The sequence below is a fragment of the Eptatretus burgeri genome, chromosome 24 (genome assembly GCF_056783735.1).
Source record: "Eptatretus burgeri isolate ZD-2024b chromosome 24, Ebu_testis_v1, whole genome shotgun sequence".
NCBI classification, from domain to species: Eukaryota; Metazoa; Chordata; class Myxini; order Myxiniformes; family Myxinidae; genus Eptatretus; species Eptatretus burgeri.
Window position 1 is genome coordinate 1,050,657 of NC_140984.1, and position 12,066 is coordinate 1,062,722.

Below are 12,066 nucleotides of genomic sequence, written 5' to 3' on the forward strand. Positions count from 1 at the left end.
TCGTAAAAGGTAATGAGAAGGACGAGAAGCTCCCCATCATCACCCCCTTTGAAAAGGTTTCAGGATTTTCTATTTATTGAACATTAAGTGGGATTTATTAATGCAAATGCGTTCTTATTTAAAAATTTTTTTAACTTTTAAAATCATGGGGAAAGCGTTTTCGTTTTACGTTTTTTTTTTTCCCCGTGTGCATTCTGTTCTCCAGGTGCGCATCCATTTCATAAATTGAGGGATACCTGTACACAAAAATGGCAGAGTGCTGAACTTCACTACACAAGTATCGTTCATACTTCTCACTCCATCTTCCTTTTCCAACCCCCTTCCATTTCTTCTTCTTTCCATTTGTATTCTCGGTTACCTTTCATTGCTTCAATAACTATAACATGTGGATTTGCCTCTGAGCTCGCTTTCTAGGGGAATTGTATCATTGCTCAAAACTTTTGTTCTCCGTATTCCTAGTTTGTGGTCACTTGCTCCTGCGTACCTGGACGTGTGTGGAGAAAAGGGCCGGGCGTGTCTGGAACTTTGTTTGGTCCGACTGCCACTGCAGTCGGAGAAGAAGGCGCAGAAGGTGTTGCGCTTGTGCCGTGAACGGGGCATGCACGAGCAGGGTGAGCATGTGTTTTGCACAGATTTCTTTGCTGCAAGTCAAGGTTTGGTGTCCAGGGTATCTCAAGAAGACCTGGACAACTTTGGTTGTAAATATTTTTAGCACCACAAATGATACAACGACACCCTTTATTTTATATGATGCATAAACTCCTCAAGTTTTCTTTATTTTCAGGTCCGGTTGTTTAATTGAAAAGAAAATGGCGACTCCACAGGAGATAGCTCGGTGCGTCGAACGGTTCATTGAGACGAGATCCGACACGCAAGTTCAGCGCAATTTCTGTACAAAGCGTGGAAGGAATCCGCCATCGCAGACGAGTAATCAGAGAGTGGTACTCGAGGTTTAAGGAGACTGGAAGTTGTGAGAAACAGAAAAGTACCAGTCGACCAAGCACAAGTGCAGCAGACATTGAACGAGTGCGTAAAATCATCTCAACAAAGTCCCAGAAAATAAAACCGACACGCATCCAGAGAACCGGGACTTGCAAGCCCCACAGTACACAGGATTTTTGCATAAAAGACTGAAGCTTTATGTCTATACTCTATAAGGTGCAGATTCTGCAGGAACCCAAACCAAATGATGGACCAAAATGCAAGGCGTTCGCCTTAGAAATGCTCAGTCGCGTAGAGGATGACGAAGATTACCTGATAAAGGTCATGTTCACAGACGAAGCTTGCTTTCATGTATCGGGGAAGGTCAACCGGCACAACGTGAGGATCTGGGGCTCTGAAAACCCCCCATGTGGTCATTGAACACATACGCGACAGTCCAAAGGTCAACGTGTGGTGTGGACTAGTCTATGACCGCTTGGTGGGTCCGTTTATCTTTGCGGAGGATACGGTGACCTCAACAATTTAAATGAACATGTTGGAAGGATTTGCCTTCCCACAGATTGAAGACCTGCAACCTGATGTCAACAGGACGGCGCTCCCCCTCATTGGGCCTTCGTCGTTCGAGCCATCTTGAAAGAAAAAATTCCAGGTTGCTGGATTAGCCGAGACGGACGAACCGCCTGGCCCACCACGATCACCAGACTTAACCCCCCCCACCACCCCTTGATTTTTAGCTTATCTGGAATTTACATTCCAGTACAGATAAGGTGTTGTCACTGTGCACTGTCCGTCCGCGTCCGTCTCCTTCTTCGAGACAGATGGCGATCGTGACTCCCCACGTCAGCAAGTCTGTCCCGTCTTGTAAGAGAAACGTCGGCACACTTGGATCTCAGACCAGCTCGGAACCTCCAGACCCCAACAGCAGCCCCTTTACTCCTGTCGTCAAGGGGGTGATGGGTTTTGAAGAGGAGAGGAGGTGGAAATGGAAAAAAATCTAATCTAATGGTGTTCAATCGAACATCATCAATGTGTCTTGAAGGCCTGTTCAGTCGAAGCTGTTCACCACAACCTGAGGTCATCCCCTATCTATACTCATGATCCATTCTTCCCAAAATGACCCCCATTCCCAAGCTGTCCCCTTTTCCAAGTGATTTTGATTCCCCTCCTCGCATCCCTTCACCAGCTATTTTCGTTTGTTCGTTGTCAGTTGGTTTGTTCCTGAGTGTGATCGCTCCAACTCTTCAGTGACCACACTCACAACAACCGCAGCAGAAGATCAATGCTGTGCATTTACAAGGAAGATAGAAAAATACAAGTACGAGCCGGAGCCCATGGTAAAAATACCACGACAGAAAGGCGTTAGCATGTTATTATAGACAAAGAAGGAGAAGAGATGGGACACCCTCCCCCCCCCGAAGAAGCAAAGTTCACTCCGACATTGTACACTGTTGCTCAGCATATTAACTGTGCCTGAAGACTGCATGAGGTGAAGAACCAGCCTAGTGTGGGTAATGTGAGTGTAGTCGCACTCCCTCCCCCCAAAGAAGCAAAGTTAGCAAACAGTGGTTCGCACCATGGGACGACGTCTCGCGTCTGACTGCTGGGGTCAGTGGTGGAGGTCGTCGGGGGGGGGGTTGGGGGAGCCTTCAGCTCCATAAGGATCGACGTCTTTGTGTATATCTGTCGATAATTCCAGCAATCTCTGTGTGTGTGTCTGTGTGTCTGTCTGCGACCACTGTTTCTCGACAACCACTGGTCCGATCTAATTGAAACTTGCCACGTATATTGCTGGGGACCTGAGGATATGCCTTTTCAAGGTTTGATATTAATCGGACAAGTGGTTCCCAAGTTATGGCCATTTATTTACCAAACCAATGACAGGACACGGTGCTATGACATCACGATTGACGTCACAATTCTTCTTCTTCGTTTGATATGACGTCACAATTGACCCCGGGGACCTGAGTATGTGCCTTTTCAAGGTTTGATATCGTTCTTCTTCATCCGTTTCAGCTGTTTCCCAAGTGTTTCCCAAGTTATGGCCATTTATTTACCAAACCAATGACAGGACACGGTGCTATGACGTCACAATTGACGTCACAATCCCCCAATCCAAAAAACCCTTTATCTAAATCAGGACGGACTCCCCTCACCGCTTTCACGTAATATTATCAAGAAGAACAGAGAGAAACACAAAAATATTTTGAAATGCTATTTCAAGGTATTTCAGTGCTGGAGGCCATTTCACTCATTCCTCTTTTATTCATTCCCTTTCCCCGAACTCCCCTCCATCTTCCAATCAACCTCTTGTTGGTAATTCTTTGTTCACCTTGGGATCATCAAGTCCGTTTACAAATTCTCTTCCATCGTTTATTTTAATTGTTCTTCATGTTTTTTTTTTATTATTTTGCACTTTTAATTCTTGAAATGGTCGATAACAAGTTATTATATTAATCAAACTCGTTTTTTTGTTGTTGTTAACTCGATTTTTTTGCACGAAGTACCTTGTGACTTGTTTCTTTTTGTTGCCTTTCTCTCCGTGTCAGAGCAAAGCATACTCAAGCAAATGGCCATGAAAGCACTGAGGAGTGACCGTCTTGGCTCCGCACTTGCTTGGAGTATTCAGGCCAAGGATTCGGCCTTTGTGACATGCATCACCGACCGGTATTATCACCACGGTTATTAATTGTGACGTCGTCCGGGGCTCGTGGACGAGCTGCGACGCACACAGGTGCGCGAGACGACGGACTGACGTCGAAACAAACGCAGCGCTGACCTTGCGACAAGTGACATCCCTCGCAGGCCACTCGCGCTCCAGTAATTGTGACGACGTCTTTGTGACCTTGCTGTATTTCTCTCTCTCTCCAATTATCGCACGTACTCCGCAAGTTTTCCGCTTATTGTCAGTGGAAGAGATGACAGATATCAGGAATACATGTGACGAGCAACAATAAGGTTCCATTGATGCGCAGATTTGAAGTGTTTGTGCTCCGATGTCCGTTTGCCTGAAATTTTAAAACTTTTATTCCTCTTCTCACGATGCCCCAGATTATTGAAAGATTATCTCTCCTTTGGCTTCCTCTCTCACCTTGACATCATCGATAACCTTGGCCCAAGCATGTTGGTGAGCGACAGACTCACCTTCTTGGGTAAGTTGGGCCACGCTGCAAGTTGTTCGATTTCTAACACCTTTTCTCACTGTTGTGTTCTTCAGCTGCATTTTGTCTTCTTCTTATATTTTTAATTTTTTCATTGAATATGGACACAGTTTTGGTGAAATTATTTGTGCCGCGAGTTGTCGCGTCGTCGTGAATGTTGTGCACGATTTTAGCCAAGTACCGGGAGTTCCATCAACTCTTCGGCAAGAACCGCTACAAGGAAGCAGCTCAGCTGCTGCTCTCACTCATGATGGCCCGTGTGGCTCCACGATATTTCTTGCCGAACCTCATGACCGACGCACTTCCCCTCCTCACCCACGAGAAGGTCGGTTCATTGTGACGTCACCGTGCCTGCTGCACACCTTTTCAAAAATTCAATTGTCCCTCCCTCAGGTGTCTGGGGGAGATTGTATTGATGGGAAGACTTTCACGGTTGCTTGGAAAGTGATAACTCTGAACTGTTCTCATATTTTAAGAGGAACGAAACATTTATTTCTTCAAAACTTTTCCATGGGGACTGTTGAGGAGTCTCCGATGTTTTGATCCTTCTGTGTCGGATGTTACAATGAAACATGATGTTTTGTTTTTCTTTCTCAGGTTGTTTTCTCATCCCAGCAGTGCTACAAGCTGTTGGAGTGCTTGCAAGAAATGGTGACAGGAAGGAATACAGAATCTGCAGTGGTACGTTGTGGAAATCATGAATGTTTCCTTGTGTGATTGATCGGATGTTTGACGTGCACTACTCTTAAACATACCACAACCGTCGTGGTGATAAGATGCACGCCAGACTTTGCCCCAAGATTGCCGAATGAAAACGTAGGTGTGAACAATCACGCGACTCGGTTGGCACCTCGTTTAATTGACATTTCCTGGGACAACGAAGGGTCTTCCCTCCCGAATGGCAAACAAAGATGGCAACCTCTCACTGGTATTGAACAATTTTGATGAGATGAGATGACAATTAAATAACAGGAATCTCGAGAGCATTTAATGCTTTCCTAACCAAAGGACACGAGGCAGGAATCGCCGTGGAACCTCAACAGAAGCTGAACAATATAATTGGCTTGAAATCTTAGCAAAACTCCCCCATCTATTTCCTAAACAAACCTCTTGAAGAGGTGAACTCACGAATTTCCAAGATGACTTCCAAAGGCAGCCACCGCCGACTGGGCATTGTTTTGTCATGCGAGGTCTTTCTGAACATTTGACAACTTACAAGGTCTTCAATCACCGTCCGATGGAGGACTGCGCTCTCCCTTTGGACTGATGTCCCTGCATCACACCTTGCCCTTGATTGCTGTGGAAAGTAAAGCCCTCAAATACATTGGGATCTCCCATGATGAAGCTGATTACCGAGGCCTGTTACTTTTACATCACAAACAGGTTGGCCTCTCTCCATTCTGCTGCCTTATTTTTGGTCTTGCCCCCTCTGCCCTCTCTTGACTCTCTGTACCTCACAGGTTTCTGCAGGATGCACACCGTCTGCCATGAACCCTCTTCTTGTTCAACTCCCCAAATCCAGGCTCACTGCTCACCTCCGCTCATTTTTTTCCTTTTTTCTCTCACCTGTGGAACCAAACTCCCCAGTCTGTTCAGTCTCATTCTTCCCTCCAGAGCTTCAAGACAGCTGTTCACCACGACCTGTGCTCGTCTCTCATCCATACTCGTCTATTTCTTCTACCCTAATTACCCAACTACCATGCACTCCCCGTTTTCCAGGTGATTGTGATTTTTCCCCCTCTTTTTGTTTGTTCCTTTTCTGTTTCATCCCCACGTTCCCCCTTCCTCTTCTTGCTGTGTTGTGTGCATCTTGTGCACGAGACGTGTTCTTCCCTCCATCAATTTGATCTCACTCTTTCTCTCACTTCTATTCTGGGGTTCCCCCCCCTTTACATTGTGTTACATTCCATTCTGCTCTCTATTCAATGAGCCTCGACCATGGAGACAAAAGAAAAGATAACCTGACTATGGCTGCAGAACCAAAATCATAGGAACCAATCAAGAGAAAACTGCGATGATAATGAAATGGAGGGAAGTGCAAGTTTGTGATCGCCACTGGATGATGGTGGCCGGGCGTGACGAGCCTGTTCGGAGCCTGAACTGGCTCGGTTCTCACACCGCTGTCGCAGCCTCTGTGTGGGGTGGCTGCTGCTCCCTCGGTGTGCACTGGAAATCTCGCTCGAAGCTCCGGACTGCACGCTCCCCACTCGCCTCCAGCTCGCTCCGTCAGCTCCCCACTCTCCCCACTCGCCTCCAGCTCAGCTCCGTCAGCTCCCCACGCTCCCCACTCGCCTCCAGCTCAGCTCCGTCAGCTCCCCACTCTCCCCACTCGCCTCCAGCTCAGCTCCCCACTCGCCTCCAGCTCAGCTCCGTCAGCTCCCCACTCTCCCCACTCGCCTCCAGCTCAGCTCCGTCAGCTGCCAGCTACGACTGGAGTTTCAACAAACTGCTGAGTCAACTTAACTGAACCACTCCGCCGCCTTTTACCCCACATCGTAAAGGTATGAGGCCACGTCCTCTCCACCGCAACCTTGCCGGCTGGCATCCTCAGGTGCCTTTGCATTCGGGACTGTCCTCCAGTTCCCAATGCTGTGTGGACCTGCAAGAAACGATCGTAAAATGATAAAGTAAGGAGGATTGTTGTTTCAACGAGGATTGCTGAGTGTGCATCGTTAACAAACTACGTCTGCAGACATGAGATCGATCACAACCACAAAAGAGAGTTCTCACACTCCTTGTCACACACATTGCAATATCATTCTTCATTGATCGTTATCATTTCGATTCCCCAAACGATTTTAAATTGTTGCTTTTCAAAGTGAATTGTTCAAAACCAGAGGCAGCTGCTCCGGGAACTATCGAGCAAATGCCGATCCGATGAATAGTTTGAACCGCTCATTGCATCTTCACTGAGTTACTGCTGTGCTACTGATACAGTGCCCCTTTGGAGTAGGGTAGGAATTTATAAATTGGCCAAGATACTGGCACAGAGTGGCCCACACCTATCGACAGGTGTTCCAACATCCTTAATATCCACAGGCAATTGATAACTGATTAAACGTCCCTTCGTTAGGATGGCCTACTCGGCGATGTGACGCCCTGCCTGTGGAGTGCTTGGATGACAGTTTATACCCAACTGGCGGAACCCAGACTCGATAGCTGCACACATTCTAACTCTGAGTTATTGTCAGCCCATTGTGACGTCATAATGGAAAAGCACATGTGAGCACTACAAAACAAAAGATTATTATCGATTGTACCTCAAAACACCCAGTGCACCTCCACAAAAAGTAATTGTCAGGGATGATCGGTGCATGAACAATGATATTATCTCAGAAAATGCTGACTTTATTTTCAAAAAACCGAAACTTCTTTCCTTTGATGAGGTGCCAGCCTTTGCTCTCAACCGTAGATGACTAAAAAAATTGGCATATTAAAATACATCACTGGACGAGCAATGAAAAGTTGAAAGTTACATGAAAGTAAATGTAAACGAACTTGTTTGTCCACAACATACAGTTTTTTTAAGCATCGGCTGAATGATTCGCTGTTCCTCATCATTAACGACTCATGTTTCTATTCTGCAGAACGAAGAGATGCAAGCGGAAAATATCATGATTATCCGTGAAGCCATCGCGAACAACCTTGCAAGGACCATAATCCAAGAAAGGACCAAAAAAAGTTCCTTTGATCGTCCTTTGATTTGATTTGATTTCATTTCAAAAGGGACATGTTCCAGCGTGAAACAGCTCATCAAGAAAGTATCGATCCTTTTCTTGTTTGCATCGACTGAATGACGAGCCATTGAATAGTTTGGAAAAACTTTCACACAAATACCATTGTTTTTTTGTTTGTTTGTTTGTTTTGTTTTGAATAAACCTTTATGCGTCACCTTTTTTGTCTTGTGCATCGGCTTCAGACAAGAATAATCGATCGAGTGAGCTAAAAATGGTTAGGATGCTTCCTTACTGATTTGCAATCTGTCCGTGGTGCAATTTAAAAATGGGAAACTCGAGGATATCCCAAAACAGAAAAATCCAAAATGTGTTTTTTTTACACAGCCACCAATATGAGACCCCACAAGGTGATTATTATTATTTTTTTTAAAACTACCAAAATGACCTGATGGTGACGTTGACCAACTTGATTCCAGGATGTCGCATTCTTCCGCGACTCGGTCGTGATTATACTTCAACTAGAAGGGCACTCGGTAGAGCGCGCACACCTCCGCCACGCAATGCCTGATCCATCAGAGCATATCTGGCCCAATAGTTTTTTGGAGATATCGTGCTATATATTAGTTTATCCCGATCTCTCAATGGTGAAGAATCAGTAAAAAAATTAATAATAAATTTCCCCTGATCCTGAAAGAAAAAACAACAACAATAACAACACACAGGAATATGGATTTCCCTCTCTTCTAAACACATATGAAAGATCATGTAAATATACGTTTTTATTGCAAAGTGAGAGTGAAACAAACAAAGCACAATGTGATGGGGTAAAAATTTAAAAAATAACCCTCACCCCCCCCCCCACCCCACCAATCCTGAACAAAAAAAACAAAAACAAAACAGGGACATTCATCACCCTTCACTCGCAGCATGGATGAAGAATGATGAATATAAACGTTTTTATAACAAAGTTATTAGACAAAACAAAAACAAAACAGACGAACAAGTTCGGCCCGGGTCTAAAAAAGACCCACGAATGCATGAAACGGTTCACCCCAAAACCGAGAAAAACCTCCACAATGTCCGGACACATCGAGGGGAAACTTCACACAAATCTTCCCCAAGCCGCGCGTGGACAAGTTTGTTTAGGAATAATTGATCGGTCACATGGTTTCGCGGCTATGTTGGATCGAAAAATAAAGAAATAATGTTTTCTCTGAAACCGCTGAATCAATCGACGTGAAACTTCAGATTGATGATCGAAGATTGACGGGGCATACGTGTTTCAAATTTCAACTTGATCAGATGCATGGTCTGGCAGGCAGAATTATTTCTTTTTTTCATTTGGGTTCTTTTTGTGTTTTTTGATTTTTATTATTATTATTTTGAATAAGGTTCACTTGGCTGTGTCTGGCTTGGTTTGAGGGTGGAGGAGTGGCAGCTGAAACGTGAATCCTATCCAGGTTCCCCTCTGATGACGTCACGTTTTCTTTTTGCTTGATCGGGTTCCTTCCGATGACTCCAATGCAGGACTGACTGTACCTGTTTGGTCTTCCATTTGATTTGAATTTAATTAATTTTAATCCCATTCTGAATTCAATTGAATAATAAAATAAAACGTAATGGGTCAGGGTCAGGTGTCCCATCAAAGCGGGACGTCTTGATACCCGGTCATTACTGCCAGCAGTTACTCTACAAAGTGGCAGTTCTAATTACGTGTCATTAATTACAGAACACACCAGCACACAAACACCACACAAAAGAGTCCTGGCGAGGGTGTGCAATGTCTGATTGCTCTTTTTATTGTTTTTTAACATGAAGTGGATGATTGGTGACGTGTTCATCTGAGTTTCACTTAAAAACAAAGCGGGGAAAGTGAAATAATTATCCGTTGGGGAGTCTCATTGTTGAAGTGACAAGAAGTGAAATTAAATGTTTTCAAATTAAATTAAGGTTTTATAAATGTTTTGATGTGCAGAGGATGGTTTCGATCCATTGACCTCTGGGTTATGGACCCAACACACTTCTGCTGCGCCACTCTGCATCACCTTGAGTGTGTTTCAGTCACAAAACCTTTTCTTTGTTTTCAGCATCAATTAAAGTATTTGTTATAACTTTCCTCACTGCCAATCTCCAATGGCCTGATTTCCGATCAGCAATTTGGTTTCAGACCAGGTCACTCTACCCTGGATATGCTGCTTCTGCTCTCCCAACAATGGATGGAGATCCTCAATGTCGGACATGAAATCAGAGCCATATCCCAAGACATATCACGTGCTTTTGACACGGTCTGGCACCCTGTCCTGCTCACCAAACTCTCTTCCGATGGTATCCAAGGACATGTCCACTCATGGCTCTCAGACTTCCTCTCCTGTCACAGCCAACGTTTGGCCCTCAATGGAGTTCTCTCATTCTGTTCCTGTCCAGGCTGGAGTTCCTCAAGGCAGTGCTCTGGGCCCTGTTGAACATTGAAATGTGGTTTGCCCAAGAAAGATCATGGCTGATAGTGAGATGCAAGAGTTTGAATGACTGAAGTTCCTCAAGGGGATAGTGAAAAAAGGAGATGGAAGGGTTTGTCAGACGGTCGTTTTGGAGAGAGATAGAATGTGAGATCTGTCAGGATTGACAGACATATTCCAAGTGCTTGACCATCTTGTGATTTTGTCATGGTCTGAAGAGAGGTACGAGGTTGCAGCCCGCGTGTCTGAAGGATGAGGGATGTCATGGCAGAGGGTGCAGTCATCAGCAAATGAATAAAGGGGATTTTTCAGAGTCAGTGAGATCATTGATCATGACCAGGTGTCGGACTGGGCCCAGCAAAGCACTGCCTCGGGGAACTCCGGTCTTGACAGGGAGAGGAGGTGAAGGAACTTCGTTGAGTGCCATACGTTGAGGCTCGGACAAACACAAACCAATTGCTTCACCCAGTTTTTTGCTTTGCGTGTCCGGGGTAGTAACTAGAAGGGCACTCGGTAGAGTGCAAACCTCCACCAGGCTGAACACTTTAGGTTTTGGATCCACTGATAGGCCTGATCTGGATTCGTACTTGAACCAAAATCGAATCAGCTTGTTGCTGTCACGTCCCCGCCTCGTCCACCAAGTTTCATCATCATCCGTCCATGACGTGTTCAAACCTCATGTTGTAATGGATATCATTCGTCGCCCTAATCTCTCAACCGTGAAGAATCTCTTGAGGAATTAAATAATTCTCAGATCCGGATGTTCGCCAAAATCGAATCAGTTCGGCCTTGTCACACAGCCAACCCCGTCCACAACCTTTTTTGAGATATCTTGCTGGTAGACAAACAGACAGACATAACTTCTGTCCACCTTTGGTCACAAAAATAAATAAACTGATGAAAACAACAACAACAACCGAATCTGTCCACAACATTTTGAGTTATCTTGCTCATAGATAAACAGACAGACAACTTATGTTCACGTTCAGGCACAACCCCCCCCCCCCGCCAACACAACAAGAACAACAACAACAAAAAACAGGTCCTCTGATTGAGATGTATTTAAGGTGTTTCATGCAGCGTGAATGTGATTTTCCATTTCTATTTTCGTCACGAAATCCCCCAATTCCACGGCTCGTCACGTGGACATGACACACACGAGTGTATTTTAATATAATCAAGATAATGTTATCAAGCGAATAAATATAATAATTGCCGTTCGCTTGTTCTTCGTTCCCGTGGGGTTTCTCTCACACGGGGATTTCACTGACGCGTTGACGAGGTAACGATCGGAGGTCGAACCCGACACGACACCTCATTAACATGTAAAAACATCACGAGTGAAATTGTTTATGTAAAAACGTGGCGGTTTTCATTCACGGTTCATGTTTTCGTTTTTCCTTTCACTTGAAGCACAAAGCGCGTTGTGAAGCATTTTCGCGCCATTTTCTGTTTTTCCACCTTCCCGCGTCCTTCACGGCCGCGGCGGTTCGAGGTGGGCGGACGGGGGGTGATCCGAGCGATCATACGTCGTGTCGCTGCTTCGTCCGATCAACCCGCGGTGCCGTTGTGTCCCGACAGAGGACGATGGACGCGTACGAAGCGCGACGGATGGAAGGCTTCAGGGAGCCTGGGCGTGTGGAGGAACATGTTAAAATGGCCGTCGGGATCGTGCTCAAGCAGTTCTGTTTGTCCGATTCCCAAGGTTTCTCACATCACCTTCACACGAAGCACCACACACCGACGATGCGTTCATCATGTTGATGTGACATGTTCGATGATTGATTGTGTGCTTTGTTGTGCTCACCCTCAACACCCCCACACCCCCTTCCA

At 45.4% G+C, this 12,066-nt stretch overlaps 2 protein-coding genes across 9 annotated transcripts in view; both read left to right on the top strand.

Annotated features, from left to right (window-relative positions):
- Positions 1 to 7,997, top strand: part of LOC147007857 (nuclear pore complex protein Nup85-like) — a 43,337-nt gene extending 35,340 nt beyond the window's left edge. Inside the window, exons 17-22 of the mRNA XM_085866254.1 lie at positions 460 to 611; positions 3,489 to 3,606; positions 3,991 to 4,091; positions 4,274 to 4,425; positions 4,698 to 4,781; positions 7,688 to 7,997. Of these exons, the coding sequence (XP_085722380.1) occupies positions 460 to 611; positions 3,489 to 3,606; positions 3,991 to 4,091; positions 4,274 to 4,425; positions 4,698 to 4,781; positions 7,688 to 7,807 (727 nt within the window). The 3' untranslated portion in view covers positions 7,808 to 7,997. The remainder of the gene's footprint in view (positions 1 to 459; positions 612 to 3,488; positions 3,607 to 3,990; positions 4,092 to 4,273; positions 4,426 to 4,697; positions 4,782 to 7,687) is intronic.
- Positions 7,998 to 11,359: 3,362 nt separating this feature from the next.
- The window catches only part of LOC147007858 (3'-5' RNA helicase YTHDC2-like), a 91,489-nt gene continuing 90,782 nt past the window's right edge, over positions 11,360 to 12,066 (top strand). For 3 of the 8 annotated variants that reach the window (XR_015053833.1, XM_085866269.1, XM_085866271.1), the window contains exons 1-2: positions 11,402 to 11,515; positions 11,647 to 11,938. Coding sequence is in view for 6 of the 8 variants with exons in the window: in XM_085866269.1 (XP_085722395.1) it covers positions 11,821 to 11,938 (118 nt within the window). In the remaining 2 variants the exon portion in view is untranslated. Of the gene's footprint in view, positions 11,516 to 11,538; positions 11,559 to 11,646; positions 11,939 to 12,066 lie in introns of those variants that run through there. The other 5 variants (XM_085866264.1, XM_085866263.1, XM_085866266.1 and 2 more) reach the window with 5 other exon arrangements.